Source organism: Cynoglossus semilaevis, chromosome 19 (assembly GCF_000523025.1).
Source record: "Cynoglossus semilaevis isolate Cse_v1.0 chromosome 19, Cse_v1.0, whole genome shotgun sequence".
Lineage (NCBI taxonomy): Eukaryota > Metazoa > Chordata > Actinopteri > Pleuronectiformes > Cynoglossidae > Cynoglossus > Cynoglossus semilaevis.
In genome coordinates this window covers 7,288,727-7,306,558 of record NC_024325.1, presented here as the reverse complement: position 1 = coordinate 7,306,558, position 17,832 = coordinate 7,288,727, and the positions used below count along the sequence as shown (strand labels likewise).

Here is a 17,832-nt window from a genome sequence, read left to right as displayed (position 1 = left end):
CAGGGCCTTTTTTTTAAATATCTTGAAATTCCCTTTTTTTTGCAGTGTACTATCTGTTTCAATGAAGATGAGTGACTTCGACAAGATGTTCAGTTTAAAAACACGACTTTTCAGTAGTAACCCTTTGACTCACACTTGTCAAATGAATACATGTGTATACAATACACATTTTTTTTATTTTGAATGTCACCAGTCATCCCTTTATATTTAGGATGGCCATCTAAAATAAGTGTCGACTTTGTGGTGACGCTGATGTGCCCTTTTTCCGACAGCTTGTCTCACAGTACTTTATAAAGTTTTCTCAGCCTTTGCTCCGACGATGAAGTGCCAAATGTGGTCTTTTGTCAACTGCTTACTCGAGGTAAAGACTTCCTTCGGCAACAACCAGTTATTATGTGCGACATTGTATCTGTATCTTCTGCACAGCTGCTTCGATAAGTACTGCATCCAACATTATTTGCCACGATAAGGCACAAGATTTTTTATTTTTTTAACACAGACTATACTTAAAGCTGTCAGAAACAAAATTAAAATAATGCCTGGCAATGTATCTGAATGAATTAGGTGTGTGACTCCTTTTTAATCTCTGCCCATTTGTTTCCCTCTTTCTTGTTTCCTCCTTTGTCTCTGCAAAACATTTTTATCATGTGTCTAGGGTGTGTTGTATAAATAAACCTGCCTACGTTCAAAGTATATAAAGCTAACCTAGATATTTCTGCTTCTGGAGAGTTTAAAAATATGCTGATCTCTTTTATTTTCCTGTGCAGACAGGAGAACATCTAAGGGAAGAAATAATGCAAATAAGACAGATTTTGCCATATTAGATTACAACAAATGACAAAAAAAAAAAAAAAAAAAATCCCAATTAAACATCTCATCCTGTAAAGATTTGTCTTTGAAGCTCTATCAAATATGGTGAAGCTGAACAAAGGATAAAATATGAATACCACAGTTTTGAAAGCAGGGGTTGATATAAACGGGGTCTAATACGGTTCTCTGGTCACCAAGGTTATTTTTTTTTCTCTTCTTTTAACTGTGCAGCAAACAGCAGAAGGACACAGGGACACAGTGACTAGTGAGTTTACTGGAGCGTTTAGCCTGTAGAGTTCTTTTTTTCCCTCAGGGGTTGGTGGAAACCAAACTTGCATCAGCCGACATGAGGCACAACTCCAATAAATTATCATGTTGATATTTAACTGCTACCAAACAGTGGAAACACAACCGAGGTGTACAGTAGTTTGCTTTCTTTTACCCACTGTGATTTATAGTTAGAAACAGATTAATTACTACTGCTTTAGGAAATGATAAGAATGCAATATAAGGTACAGTAAATGTATTTTGTGTAAGACATTTCTACATTAAGAATAAATGCGAGGATTAAATGAGAGTAATATGAAATATTCTACAGAATTTCACCAAACAAATGCAATTCGCATAAAATAGTTTAAGTTTAGTTCTACAAGTTTTCCAAAGTTTACAGCACCAGGGTGTGTGAAAGATCACACTGAGTATTTGCAGTTATCAGTTATTAGTGTATTGGTCTCTGCCCAGGATGCTGACATCTCGTTATGTGAAGTGTATGCCAAACCACGTTCAGTATTGATGTAGTACAAATTAATTCAAAGACAAGTTCAGATCCTTGGTACTGGGAAACAGATCAAAGGTGAACACACACGTGTAGAGCGATAAACACGTCAATACTGTTGTCCAAACAAACAAAAACTAATTTTCTCGTCAGAGGACTTTTCATTAAGAATGACGTCTGGCTTTTGTTTTGAGGTAAATAATATTCTCATAGTACACTCCTGCATACCGTGTTGTACTTACACTTGTTGCTTTATCTACCAGCTACAAAACATATTGATTTTTGAGAACAACAATTTTTCATAGCCACACTCTCAAACTGAAAAAAATATGAGAAGAGTGTCCTGTGAGGCATGTTTACACAAAGTGGCAAAAAGATAATCATTTATTTATGTATACAGAAAATAAAGGTCGATGTGAACTCTGAATGGAAGTTTTCACATTCACTCGCAAAACAACAAATCAATACCTATTTGGTGAAGAGGTTCACATATTAAAAAAAAGTGTCTCAAAGAAGAAATGCCTGGAATTTGAGGTTATATAAAAACAGTCTGATTAGAGTGTTTCATCCAGTGCTTGGTGCATGGACTATTTAAGAGTTTTGGTAAATTTTGGATGAGCAAATATGGGTTGGTTTTGACTCTGGACTCCTTTTCACCAAACATACTAAAAGATATTCTCAAAAATACTTCAAGTCGAATAAGACAGAAGTTCATGGTCTGTCCAGATGTGCCTAACATCTGCTTTTCTGCTTCTTTTATGTCAATTCTTAAAAGTAGTTCCATGATCCTTGCCTCGCATGCCTTTTTCTAAAAAACTTTTTTTTCCCACAAAAAGTGTTTTAGCATTATTTAGTTCCAACTCTCAGTCAGTTTCGCACAACGATGGCCTCACCACATCTGCACCAATTAGATCTATGTGGCTGACCATGGTACTGCGACGTGTATCTGACATGATGGTAACCCCAATTTGAACTTTGTAACAAGCTGTGACTCAGCTGTGCTTCACAGAGGCTGAACTTTGGCTGAACTGCGTTTGAGCAGTACATTCAATGTGTCCTTTGATACAGCAATATGACTGTCTTTAACAGCAGGGCTGCTGCTGCTGTTGTTGTTGACTCCTTTGAGAGGATTTATCCAGGGAAGAAAGAAGAGTAGTGTAAACACGTCTGTTTTTAGGTCCTTTGTGTCCTCTGGATAACGAAGGAGGAAAAACGGACCAGGTTTAGACCACACACGTGAAAGAAACAAATGATAATTGTAAATAGGGTTTACAAAAAATAGGGTAACATAAGTGAAGCATGAAAAATTTAGTGAAGAATTTATCAACACTATATTTACAGCATTATTATTATTATTTATAAAATAACTGCTCTTACATTAATTTATAGTTAAGTTGTAATTTCCTATTATTGTCTGTAATTGATTATTACATTATTAATTACCCCTCCCTGGCCCCCAACACACACACACACACACACACAAACAACTCCAAAGACAGACCGTCTGTGTGACCACTGTGGTTCAAACTGGGGTTCTTCTTCCTGTAAAGCAGGAGCACCACTCTTCTAAACAATACTTGCTCTTCCATTAAATCCAGTTTAAACTATTTACCATGCACTTCCATATATACACATCTTGATTACATTTAAATGTATGCAAATAGACTGCCCACATTTAATTTCCCATCAGGATGTAAATGATATTTGTGTCGAGTGCACCGCTCCCTCAGCTGTTGCGTTAACGTTATTGTTCTGAATTGACATTTAACCTCGTTTTTGATCACATTGACCATTTTCAAGGGCATCTGTGCATAACGTGTCTGACAGTACAATCAATCAGTGGTCGGTCAGAATTTTTTAAATGTTGAATAAAAAATTACATTTGCATTTGAATCTTGAGATTAAAATTTTTTATGAACAACGCTCATATACCAGATACTCCAAAGATAAGCTTGCACGTACTACAGTATAATGTTGTATATAGGATGCACATATTGTGGAATAAGTAGAGGCTCAAGGAAGCCTTGACCCTCTTGGAAGACATGCTTGAATACACAACTAACTTATTGATGTCGGCAAATATATAATATATACATGGCCATATACTGTACACAGAGCCTCAATAGGGTTGGATATCAACTGTGCAAATGAATGCCATATCGTAAATTATGTTGAATTTCAAATCCATACACTGCTCAATGTTGTAGAACCACACTGGAAAATGTGTCGGTGACACAAAGAAACAACAGGAAGGATTTCAGTGTCAGCTCCACAAACCTACAGCACGTACAGCTGCAATGATTTATTCATCTGTTTTCCTTAGGTGCCTCGTGTTTATCAGTTTTTCCTTGGCATTTTTTAACAGTCCGCTGGCATTTCCATATCAAAGTAACAAGGACACAACTCTATTTTACATTTCTGGGTGATCACCAACTGTAAAAGTGTTTATAAAGTGTCACCTCTGCTTTGTTTTAGTTTTATCAGACCTGTTTGTTGACAACATTCCTATGAATAATTTACTGAATGTCAGTCTAATCCTCTTTCACCTCGTTTGAATGACAAAAAGAATGCAGCAAATGTTCCGGCGTTGCTTCTATTTCCTTTGTATCGCAGAAGGCCAAGGGACAACATCTGTTCATGACATCAGAACAGACTCGCTGTTGTTTCAGTGCACACTGTCAGGCTGTGAAATATGGGACCATGTTGGAAATAATACCAATTGTAAGATGAGTAATGAGGAATTAAATCCAGTGTGAACAGGCAGAGTGACGGCAATTCTCATATCAGAGAGGTTACCATCAGTTTTCAGGTCAAGTAAACCTCACCTCTTTGCAGATTCTCCTTTTGTGACAGATGAAATAAATATCGCTACATATGAAAGGGTTTCTTGTTTATTTGGAGCAACAACCTTTGATAGCCTGATGTGTAATTTAGAAACATGGGAGGGACATTTTACTGCTATAATGTTTTAAATGTTAACAATTTCTTTGAAATATTACATTATTATTTTAAGCTGTAAAGACTGAATGGGTTGTGAAAAATGCATGATATTCTATAGGTAGGGATGGGAATCAATGAGAATTTACAGGTTCTGATTTCATCATTAATATGACTCAATTTAATTCCTAATCATTTCTAATATCCCTTCTTAGGTTGGAAAAAATACAGTAGAAATAGACTTGTTAGCATTCATTTTTTTATCTGTATGAATAACAATTGGTCATTTGGTTCTGATAAATTGAAATTTCATTAAAGATTAAATTACATGCTGTAGATATTTCATTGTCAAAGCTCTGTATGTCTCAGCCCTCAGTGTCTTTTTTCAGACTATTTTAATTACTCTGAAGCTAATTAGGAAGCATGCATGTGATGTCATCAATCATGACCTACTTATGCACTTTAAGCCAACAAGTTGGTTTTTACCCAACATAAACTGGTAAGAATTTGAATGTTTGATAGGATGTTCTAATGCTATAGTTTTGGAACAATGTACAGTATGTCTTCAAGTGGACTGAACATAATGTCAGCGTCTGCATCCACAAAAGCTTGAATAGCCTGTGCATAAGAGAAACTTTAACTCATTTTCAGTTCCATATGCTCCCACCCACTGCAACCATTGTTCAAACTTAAAAAAATAGATTTTGTTGTTAGACTTAGCAATGACTTACTGAAATGTTATCGTTGAAATAAGAAGGCTGAAGAATATGAGGAGCTGGTTTTTATTTAATTTACTTATTTTGTTGAAAGACAATAAAAAATGTTTTATTTCAGAGAGTTTTTTTTTTTTTTTACTTTTAATTAAATAATAAATAAAAATCTGGCTGATTAAATCAAGTTCTTAATTCACACAGTATTACTGAATTTTTGCTGGCAAAGAAATCCTGCCCAAATCACAGATCATTCTCTCATGCTACATCTCCATGTTTCAGTGTTACGTTTGAAAGACTAACCATCGTAGCATATGATAACGAGCTTCATAACGAGCATAGTCTTGTTGATATGGGAGTTATGATCATATTATCACACATAAAGACACACATAAAGGGCAATTGATGGGTCAAAGATGGACTCTTTTTTTTATGAACCATATTAAAGTACATGGAATGTATTATGAGACAAATTAATTTTTTTGTTAGATTTTTAGGTGTCTGTCTTTATTAGTCTGTGACTGGACATGACAGCAGTCATCAACAATGCTAATGTAAGCAGAGGTGAGTCATTTCTGCTGCAGAGTTCTCACAGAGTTCACTGGATAATAATGGCTGAGAGAACAGTAGATCCTGATTACTCACTGCTCCATAAGCAAGAGTTCGTAGACAGAGGGGGAAAAAAATAACACCATTAACCTTTTCTCAGCCTGAACATAATGTAAATCACCCTGGTTAATGACCGGAGAGGTTGAGCTGCTGGTTGATGCCTGCATTTAGACTGCAGTGACCTGGTGTTGACATCAGGCAGTAGACATTTAACTATTGAGCCTGTGGACACATTCATATGTGCAATGAATATGAAGACACAGTGACAGCTTCAATAACCTTCTTGTGTGGAGCCTCACAACTAGATCCTCACTCTGAACCTGCCCCACAGACGCAGAAGATATTCTGTTCCTTATTCTCAAACTGGTTCTCCCTCAGAACCTCATTATCAGAGTTAGTGAGGTTGCACCCTTGTGGAGTGGCAAGGTATTGTACCACAAACATATACTGAAGCAGTTCTAAATCGTTTCTAATAAATATAAAATTCAGGGTTACCTTGAACGAGGACATGCACCGAGGTGGTTCTTGGTCGACTGTTTGTCTGGACAGCACACACGTACTGGCCTTCATCCATCATATCCACATCTTCTATCTTGATGGTAAACTCCTCTTGATTAAGGGTCACCAGACTCACTCGGTGGTCCACTGACCATTTCTCTTCACCGGCATACAGAATACTGGAGCGGTTGAGCCATGCAGTGTGTGTAACAATGTCCCCCTGTTCACACCTGTAAGAGAACAGCAATGTTAAAAATAGGAAATAAAATGAAATAATTAAATTGGACATTTTAACACTTCCTTCTTTAATCATACAGTTAACTCAAAGTCATTTAAAATTGTTCTATAACTGTGTTACTGAAATGAATGTTAATTGTGAGAAAGTAGTAAATAAATCTCTTAAAAAGTCTTAAATGGTTCAAAGTAGGTAATAAGACTAAGTAAATACAAGTCAATTTGTGTCTTAAATGGAATTAATATATTTGAAGTGACTTCATGAGCAATTAAAGTTTCTAAAAATGCAAAAATGTAATATAAAAAAACACTTCAGATGAACTATCTGTCTTGGATTGTGACATTTAGCTGTTACTAAGACAGTGAGCTGGAACTGTACTGTAATTATAACAGCCTGCTTTGTTTGTGGTTCTTTATGTTTAGTGTACCTAATGTTCAATTTCTATCACAGATGCAAGCTGAACATCTAAAAATAAATACATTTCTATTTAAAAAGCCCAAAACATGTTCTTTAAAGCCGTCTTTAGTCACAAAAATCTGCCCAATTAGTCCAAGTCCAAGTGAACATTTGTGCCACATTTAAAGGGATTCCCACAAGGCCTCTTGCCTCTGGCCATGACTGTCACTGGCAAGGAGGCATAAAGCCCAAGATGCGAGTAAGTGTGGCACTACAGAAGGAATTTCATCCTCACACTGTATACTTCTAGGGGCCAAAAGCTGTTTATAACTGGGTTTAATTAACCTTCCTTGGACTAATTTTCCCAGTGTAAAGAGGAGATTTTACAATTTAAACAGCTGAGAGTAGGGGGCAAATGTAAGCTCCACACTTTTGGGGCTGAAAGACTCTCAGCTCCATTTACGCTGTCACGGCTTTTGTTACAGCATCACTCTCTTCCACTTCAGCAGCTGCGGGAGGGTCAATGGTGTCCTTAGGGTATTTATGAAACTGTGGTGGTGAAAAATCCCTGTGTGTGTGTGTGTGTGAGCTTGCACAAATAATCAATACCCAGGAGCTGCGGTTTTCAAAAATAATGGATCACAGTGTACATGAGACGGTAACGTCATCAATTTTCTCTGATAAAATCGATTCTGGCTAAGGTCTTTGTTTTCTAATGGCTACGGTAAATTAATTTTCTAAGCTGTAAATACACTACACAGCACCCCCACTGCAAAATATAAAGCTATATTAATAATAGCATCAACAGCAGGGCTCCCTCCCATTGTGGGGCTTCAACTGCACAATGTTTTTCTTGTCCATAACTTTTTTATGACTACACCTGATTGGTCACCAGTTAGTGCAGACTCATAATGACTGACATTTCTAATCATAAGACAGGAGATCTTTTGTTGCGAGTTGCAAATTAAATGACTGAAATATGACTCTCGTTAAATGAGAACGATAATTGCTGCTGATGTGGAGGATTCTCACAAACACACAAGGACACGGGACACTGGAGATACACAAAGATGCTCAGACCGGTGGTAAAAGATGAAACAATTTTACATACTGCCTCCTCTGTGAATGTGTGTCTACCCTGTGTGCTTTAGTCTGTGTTAATGTCATTACTTGAGTACGTTAGTGTTTCTGTAAAAATAGGTGAGGAAAACATCTTTGATTCTTGCTGAAAAAAGCAAATCTCACATCTTCACAGAAAAAAGAAACTCCTAGAATATACCTGAAATTTACATTTTAAGTACAGTGTTGAAAGTGGAGGAGAATATAAAGTGCAAAGATTTTTTACTGTTTGCAAGATTTGAAATAAATATCGAGCATAAAATGCCCTGGCCTAACCATATTTTGACTGCACACATGAGTGGAATCCTGTTAAACAGAATCTATGACTATAAATGTGCAGCTGTTGAAAGAAAAAAAAATCACGGTAAAAATAAATTTTCAAGAACTCAGCGATCAATTTCGTTCCATTTCAGTCTTCAAAGACAGTGAGCGTGTTACAAAACCACATATCTGCGGGTTTTTCAGTTTAATTTAGGAAGGTCAGCGTCACGGTAACGTGTATCCTGGCACTGTGTTTACACTACCTTCCAATTCATGAGCAACACTTTGCATCTGTTGTGAGTGGGAGTGGGAGTGATGACACGTTAAGCAAGATGGTAGTACAAAGCAAACCATTAGGATATAAAGGTTGCTGTTTTTGATCCTTCAATGGTCATTAAATAGTGAGTGGTGCTTCAGTATCTCCTTGATGTGTTTTATTCGACATCGGTGAAGTTCTTTCAAACTCGCGTGCCAAAATTCCTCCCGACATCTCAACAGAAATATATCTATTCTGCCATCAGTGCTGCTCAAACCCTCCAACGTTTGCATTCTTTTGTGCATATTTGAAGTGAAAGTGTTTCAGCAGCCTTGTGTCATACAAATAGTCTAATGGTGTGATGTTTTGTTTCATTTTAACATTTGAGGACTTAACAGATAATGAGGCTGTGAGGAGGCTGTGTTCACTGATCTGTTCTGTGGCTGTAGGGAGATCACTGCCTTACATTTGTGTAGATTTGATAAGCAACGATGTTGAAATCCTTTTCTATTTTGCCCTACCAGGCTGTTTATATATATTTAGTTTTGAATATGTGAGTTTAACATAAACTACTGTTTAAATCAGAGAGGTTATGTAGATGAAGTACAAAGATGGGAAAGATTTTTTTTTCTTGTGAGAAAGAGTTTGAATGAAAAGAAAAAAACACCTGAATTAATAATGAGACTTCTTCTTGACAGGAAGAGGGCGCTTTGAGTGGAGGTGAAACTGTATACGTGAGCAAACTCCTTTTCCTGTCTTTGCCCTGTTTTTCTGACAGTAATGTGCAGGAGATTAAATATACATGATGCTTGTTTCTCCACAATTACATGTCACTGGTAGACTCTGTTTGCACTCCGGATCACTTGAGCTAATGTTTACTGCTCTGTCATCAGCAGCTTAGCTTTCAGTAATGCAGCCCTCATCCCCGACAACATTCACTCACTAAAGAGATTAACACCCTCTAATGACTTACACGCACTGGAAGTGCCGCAGCTCGGGCTGCAAGGACAGCAAATCGCGCCACTCAACGACGACGTCCATAGAGGCAATTACTTCGGGCTAACAAGCGTAGGTCACCACTATGCAAATAAATGAGAAGGGGCCGAACTGCACTATTAAAGTCTACTGATAACTGTAAACTGCCGCAGAATGAGGAACATTCTGGAAGTAGGGTAGCATTCAATAAAGGGTTGTGAAATAAGGAACTGGTTCAAGAGGCTAAAGTAGTGTGTGAAATGTTATATGTCTTACATATATATCATACATAACGTAATCATTAATACGATTTAAATTCAGAGAATCGAACTTGACTTGTATTACAATAGATTAATATGTTTTTTCTGTGCCACAAACAATTTGGTATTTGAGCCTGACTATTTCCAAATGTTTGTTTTTGGAATAGCAGGCCTTCAACACCAGTTAAATGACATGTTTGCACATCAGTGCCATTGTTTGTGTTTCACAAATTCTCAATCCAAACATGGTTAAATGATCCATCACCATTATGAGGAGTGATTGCCAGGGGGAGCCATGAATAAACCATCACTTTTCACGAATTAAAAAAATTAAATAAAACTGAATCTAAAACATCTAATACAGTCTGTGAAAATAGAACATGGTGATGAATTTTACAGTGCTTCATTGTTTAACTCCAGCAAAAACTGGATCTTGTAAAAATCAACAACAACAACAAGTAAATGGAGACATTACGAGACACACAAATGATTCCATGATGTAATTAGGGCAAAGTAACTTTTCCAACAGACGTTTACAGAGCTGTCCATTAGCACTAATGTCTCTGCCAGGATTCGGCCAAGTGCCTTTTGCTGTATGGGCAAAGTACATGAAACAGCACTTTAGACAGAGATGGTCAGCCCCAGACATCAAGGCTGAAGTTCCTGCATGTTTTAGTCTTCCCATCTAACCAGGTATGACTTCACTCAGCCGCCCTGTTCTCTCAGTAAATTGACTTGACTATAGTCAGCTCCTTTAACTGTTGTCTGCTCTCTGAAGTTGCTGCTCACAAAACTTTGAAGCACGTGTCACTGAAATGTTAGACACGTCATATTCTGTTTCCATTCCAATGAGCTGTCAAGGCATGTCAGAGGGTGGTCTGGGTTTAAGAGATGAAGTGGTAGGACAATAAAGAATGAAATGTGATGGATTGCTGTGATGGCTGATAAGGTTATTGCTCTGGTTTTAGAAATATTTGTGGTACATGGTGTCAATCGAAAATTAAATAATAATAAAAAAGAAACACGGTCTCTAACTGAATATCGTGGTAACTGTATGCCACATTAACCAACTATTTTTTTCTTTTCTTTTGCTGTTAAAAACAGTTAATAAAGGCTTTTAGAAATGGAATAAAATGGATGTTTCCCCAATAGTTCAAGGTAATTTCATGGCTTTTATGTTTCAGATGAATGGAAAACATGCTGTTTTAATGAATGGTATCAATGGTACTGTTGTGCTGTTGTGAATAACACAAAAGTACAAAAGACAGGTATCTGTTTAGCAGGGGGTATGGAGCATATTGCTTTGTACGTCTGCTTAAATAACTGACATGAGTGAGCTCACAATTCTGAAATAAATATATAATAATATAATATATAAAAAATATAATAATCATTACATTCAATTTGCTCAACAAAACCCCCCCCCCAAACTTCATAAATGCGTTTCTGTATATTTTGATGGATGGATGGATAAAAAGTGAAGAGTAAAGAAAACAGCACCATCAGGCCTTGGCCAAATTTAATAAATAATTTAACAGCACAGGATTTGAAGTTGAAGTCAACGGGAATCCCACATTCTGACGGACCCTCTGCCTCAATGTCACCCTGTCCTAGCTTGTAGGGGTCCGGGGTTCTGTTGATGGGGTCACATCATTTCAACAACTATCAGAGATGACAAGATAAGCGGTTCTCTTTGCAGATGATGCGTTGAGATTGTGTTGTGCTACCACACATGCAGGACTCTCTTCAGTGCCCCGCTTCACAGCCCAGGCCAATCAAACAGGGGTGTCACAATCCCTCCTTATCTTTCCAAACAGGCATCTCCTAGGACAGATAAACTAGTACATTTGTGAACAATGTAATATGCTAATTTATCACCAAACAAAATGTAAACTCTCCAATGACAACTATAGGTCTGTTTAAATGGCAGTGTAGTTCACAGTTATGTAAGTAAATATGTAGTAATGTTCATCTATGAACTGATTTTCTTACCTCTGGTTTAACAAATTGTGAGAAAGTTAAGATGTAAAAAAATAAATTCTGAAATATGTATCAAAACTTAACATTTACAAAGATGTGTAAACCTCTAAAGTCAGTAAATTATCATCTCGGTGTGGGAGTGAGTACTATTAAGGTATTATTTTGTTTTTTGCAACACTTCACTAAACCTAGATTGAGGTGATAATAATAATATTCCATCAGACATCTGTCACAACACTATAATCTCAGCATTATGAAAACGAGGGCAGGAGAAGAATCATTGTATCTCTCTGAGTATTTCCCCACTAAAAACAACACTTTATTATACTGTTAACACCTTAACTTAAACTCAGTGTGTTTTCCGTTTGAGTGGTGTTTTTCTTTATGTTCATTCCTACAGTCGAGAGTGAAAAGGGCACGGTGAAATTATGGTTCATCACTGATGTCTGCCTGTATGTAATCACTTTACCTCCTATTGTTATTCCGTTCACCAGCAGAGATAATGAATCTGTTTAAAATCTACTTTGGGTCTAAACTTTTCAATAATGAATGCAGATGTTACCATCTGCAGAGAAATCAAATGGTAGTTTGCATATGGACCGTATGTGTTGAATAACAATACGTGTGGCCGCGGCAGAAGAACGTGTGTGTCCTTTCAGCCGTGAGTGAGTGTATTCGTTTTTCATTTTAACATTTAACAAAGCAGATAAACAAGCACGGTCGTGACCTGACAATAAAAATAGCCACTAGAGCTGCCTAATGTCCTGCCATCGTCACAATGATATATTAAACCTCAGCAGTTGTGCTTACAGGGCCATTAATTAACCCAATCTGTGCGTTCATTAGGATGTGTTTGTGTGGATATACGCACTCCTCTGCGTGTCTCATGTAGGTGGAATAAATGTTTATAAAAGTCAAACCTCCACTGTGCTCATACTTGAAACAGTGTGTGAATAACACTGGGTGTGCACCCTCTTGTGTTAGTGCGCTGAGACACAGCAGAGTCATTACTATCAGAAACTCCTAAAGCCTCCAAAAAATAAAAAAATAAAAAAAATAAATTAATACGCTCCCTGGAGAACAAATTTCACTTCGAGGTTGGTGCAATTTTATGAGCACTTAAAGAATGTTGTCGGAGGAAATGTGTTGACTCAGATGCTGAAAAGTCGAGGAAAATGAATGTGGACCTAAAAAGCTGGTAACACGATTATTAAAATGTACATTTCAAAATGAGTTCAAGGAAGTGTGAGTGTAAATATTTCACATATACAAACAAATATTAAAAATGCAATAAATAAGAATCCTTAAAGCCTCATCCTTATCTGCTTTTAGGTTTGGATATTTTTACTTAAATAAATTTACTTAAATAAAAACATAAATTAGTATTTTAAATGCAGAAATCTTTCATATTTAAAAAAAATGTGTATGTGTGCTTGTATATACATTTATATATGTATATGTATATATATGTGTGTACTGTAATATGTCAGCAAAACCTGCTGACAAGCAATACAAGAAATGTTCCAATTCCATTTAAGACACTGTTATGTATTAGAACAAAACTGGCCTTTACTTACAGTGAAGGGATAACTCCCTGCACTGAAACACGTTGTATCGTGGCCTTGTGTTAAGGTTATGCGGTGTCAGATCCATCAAAAAAAAAAAGCTTTGATTGTCTCTTGGCTGCTGCTACTCTCTTTGTCTGGCTGATAGTACAAGGAATAAATGAGGATGCTGTAACAGAACTGCCAGGTTATGGCAGGGATGGAGGAAAAGACAAATGGCGATCAATAGGATCTATTTCTGTCCTTCAGAACAGGCTTCTCTTCACATTGGCCACATTTACCGTTTCATAAATTATAATGAACACTTTGTCCTTCTGTCAAAAAAGTAACAGATTCCAGATTCTTGGTCTGGTGTTTATATTTATAAATATATAAAAAAGTGGCAAAGGATAGCATTTGGTTGTAAAACAAACCCATACAATTGTCATGATATCACACTGATTTGTCACCCTGCTGATCCTCATGTTCTAGTAAACGATGATGGCTTTGCGCAAACTGCAAAAATTAAAAACTATAATGAAATGTGCACACGCGTACTAGAAACAGACAGATGCAAATTCATACCATGTGAAAATTATTTATTTACTTTTACGGTTTTCTACTGCTCTTTAATTTAAACCCTCTTTCCTCAAGCAGTCTTTTTATCAGAGTATTCCTTTAGAGCAGAACTATGGGGGTGTCTTAGACACCAGATCATCAGTTTCTAATGAAGCCAATGAATGAACTCAAAGAAAACTGGAAGAAATTAAGTTTCTTTAAGTGTTCAGGTTCTGTTTAATCTGATTTTGAAATTCTTTATAAAAGTCCAAAACTCAAGTCAAGTTTAACTCTTGATTGAAAGAAAAAAAAAAAGAATTATACTGTCCCTCCTGGCGTAACTTTTTGACATTCTTTTGGCTTTGTCCCTTTTTTTCAGGGGTTGCCAGAGCGATTCATTCATTTCCATCTCTCCCTGTTCTCTGCATCTTCTACTCTGACTCCAACTATCTGCATGTCCTCCCTCACTACATCCATATATCTCCTCTTTGGCCTTCCTCTTTTTCTCCTACCTGGTAGCTCCATCTCTAACATTCTTCTCCCGATGTATCCACTGTCCCTCCTCTGCACATGTCCATGGCGTTCTTCCTCTAATGACCTCATTCCCGATCCTGTCCATCCTTGTCACTTCTAAAGAGAATCTTAGCATCTTTAACTCTGCCACCTCCAGCTCCGCCTCCTGTCTTCTGCCTATTGCTACCGTCTCTAAACCATTCATCATGGCTGGGCTCACCACTGTCCTGTAAACCTTTCCCTTCACCTTAGCTGACACTCTTCTGTCACAGATCACTCCTGACACTTTTCTCCAGCTGTTCCATCCTGCCTGTACTCTATTCTTCACCTCTCTTCCACAGTCTCCGCTGCTCTGAACAGTTGATCCTAAGTACCTAAACTCCTGCACCTTCAGGGATTAACCTTTTAGGAATTACGTGATTCATTATTGTTCAGTACTTGTTTTAAGTCATGGAAATAATAATAAATCATTGGGCGCATTGATTTAACATCTACGGATCCCCACTACTGCAGCTTTAGTAAAAAGCATGATACAGAAAGTTTTGTCTCTTTGATTGTTGAAATGGCCTTTCAACATCCAATTCAAGATTCCTTTTATCGAGAAACACTCAAAGGAGTATAGACAACAATCCTGCAATAGATCTAATAGTGGTGCACTTATATAAACCTAAAAGCAAGAACAAAAAAACAAACAAACAAAAAAAAAGGGTTTCAACTCAAATTGACACGTTTTGAGTCCTCACTAAATCAGAGTGGTAGACTCTATAAAAGCCATAAAAATGACAGACACAAATGAAGGGAAACAAAGGCCTAACTCCTGTAAAATCTCTTGAATGTCTTAAGTTACTGACAGAATTTCCCACTCAATACCAGAGGTAACCACAACGTTGCGCACCCGTGATAAACCAGAACTCTATTGTGTCAGAAATTATTACTCTATCAAGGACAGACATAAAAAGGACATAAAACTGCAGTTGGATAAGTGATACAGGCCTTCAGTCCCCTGCTTTAAATTGGGCTTTATACCACAAAAATAAATCCCTGCTATACTGTCAGGCACAAATAGAGGGTGATGTTGAGCTGATCAGTGTAATGGAAAGTCTTGGCTAATTTAGCAGCAGCGTAAATGTAATAGACATTGATTTATACACACACACACAAGTTATGCTCTACAAATTTAAAGCACTAAGTACTTCCTATCCAGCAAAGCCTCTCCCCTAATAAGTCACTCTTTAACTTTTATGTTCAAGGTTAGAGTGATTAAGAGCTGTAACACTTGAGTGTAACAGTTGTAATGTCTGGACGTCATCCAGGAGACACCCCTACTTTAAAGTTAATTCATCATCACTACACTGTACATTGTCAGGAGCGGCGGCGCCAAGTGACACAGCATTTAAATAAAACTCATATACAGCCGTTTTACCAGCACAAATGAGAAAATGTAGGGTTCAAAACGTCAGACTTTTTATATTTAAGCTCTAGATGTGGCAAATGCTCTTTAGTAATGTACATTACAGTACAGTATAGTTGCAACGTTCTTTTTTTAATTACAACTGCTTGAGCTCTTGACAGGATATTCTTGAGGTGCGAAGAATCCAATATTCCTTTATTCCGCAGCCTTGACATGCTACGAAGTGCTGCCACTGATGATGTGTAAGGACTTGCGATATCGCCATCAATTTGTTCCCAGAGAACTATGGTACGATAATTAATCCATTAACTCGTCACCTGCTTTTTTCATTTTTTCAGTTCGAAGGAAATCGTTATTAGACGATATAGAACGATCATGTTTTTCCTGTTTTAGACCTTGAATGCTTTATTCCTAAAGCTTGAAAACACAATCTGAGGATGTGAGAATTTCTTCTCACCTTGACTTGATAAAGTATTCAAAAATGCTGAAAAAAAGTGTTGTTGATTCTATATATAAAGTGTGTACAATGTAAATAAAGACTAATTAATGATGTTTTACTAGCATGCTAGCATTCAGACCAGTGTTTTTTTATATTTTACATTACAACAGAAAACTTATACATGGAACAAAAATGATATTGTTGTTCAATATGCTCACAATGAGCGTACTCATTATTACATTAAGTTGAACACAACCCAGATATGCACACATGAATTAAAGAAAGATCTTCATCAACAGCTCTCTTTTTAAGGTTTAATCACCACCTGCTGCCACCTAGTGTAAGAGTATTTAATTGTTCTGCCTGTCACTGTGTCTTCAGTGAAAAAAGACAAACTTTGCAGTAGATAAAAAATACTTTTCAGACCAGTGAAACTGGATACGTTTCCATGTCACACCTGATGATCACGGCACACTAGTGTGCCACGACGCAGTGGTTAGGAGTCAGTGATTTAGAGCAGCTCAGCTGGAGAGTTGTATATTCTGTACCTGAACAGTATGCAGAGATTGATTGCATATTCAACCTTTAATCAACTCACATCCCTGTGTGCCATCCAAGCTTGAACTGGGCCAGCATGACTCACTCTGATATTTCTAGTCACAGTTCGACAAGATTAAAACAATACGTTTACTAAATTAGTTACAAAAAAATTATGCTTGAGCTGGAATGAACCATTTGACAAGAACACGGTTTTCTCGGAGACTCTCTGAGAACTGATACACGTTCGTCTTGAGCTACTCTTAGAATAATCAAGACTCAGTGTCTCAGTATAGTGAGTATATGAGCTTTGCTTAATTGAGCTGGAAATAAAGCCAACCCAGGCATTAAAGTGCTTCTCTGAGTTATATTAGCTCTCTCAAAGCTTTTCACATCATGCTGAATTTAACTTGTACAAACATTTTGCACATCATTCAGCAATTATACAATTTCAGTTACCGCAGATCAGAGCCTTTCTGCATTTCTATTCCCTTTGCAACAAAATTGCAATTTCAGAAAATAAAGCTATCAATTTTGTCTCATTAACACCAGCAGTTTGTTTGTATTACACATTTTTCAGTTTGAGAAAATCAGTTAGAAGCTGATCTATTTGAGGCAAAGATTCAAACCATTCATCCGTCCACTTTGGACCAAGAAATAATTAAAAGTTGTGATGTGATGGTAATCTTTCACAGAGTTTAGTTTTGTCTGATGAAATTGAACTATTTTTTCAAGAGGCTTGGCTACAGAGGCATTCAAAAACTGCAGACTGCATTTCAAAAACTTTGTACTTGAAAGAATGGACACATTTTGTTTAATGTTAGGGTCTCCGACACAAAAGGGAATCTACGGGTTTTAGTTATTAACATTTCTGTTGAGGCTTGTTGCCTTTTGAAAAACCATTATTCACATGTTCTGCTATTGAACTATGATCAAAGTATAAAAAAAAACCTCACAAAGATCATTCTTGGATGAGGATGAGTCCAAAGGTTATAAGACAAATAAAGAA

General features: G+C 36.9%; 1 protein-coding gene across 12 annotated transcripts in view; it reads right to left on the bottom strand.

Moving 5' to 3' along the window:
* The window catches only part of ntm (neurotrimin), a 284,308-nt gene that overhangs the window by 26,275 nt on the left and 240,201 nt on the right, over positions 1 to 17,832 (bottom strand). For all 12 annotated transcript variants that reach the window (XM_025065445.1, XM_025065444.1, XM_025065451.1 and 9 more), the window contains one exon: positions 6,337 to 6,569. In XM_025065445.1, the coding sequence (XP_024921213.1) occupies positions 6,337 to 6,569 (233 nt within the window). The remainder of the gene's footprint in view (positions 1 to 6,336; positions 6,570 to 17,832) is intronic.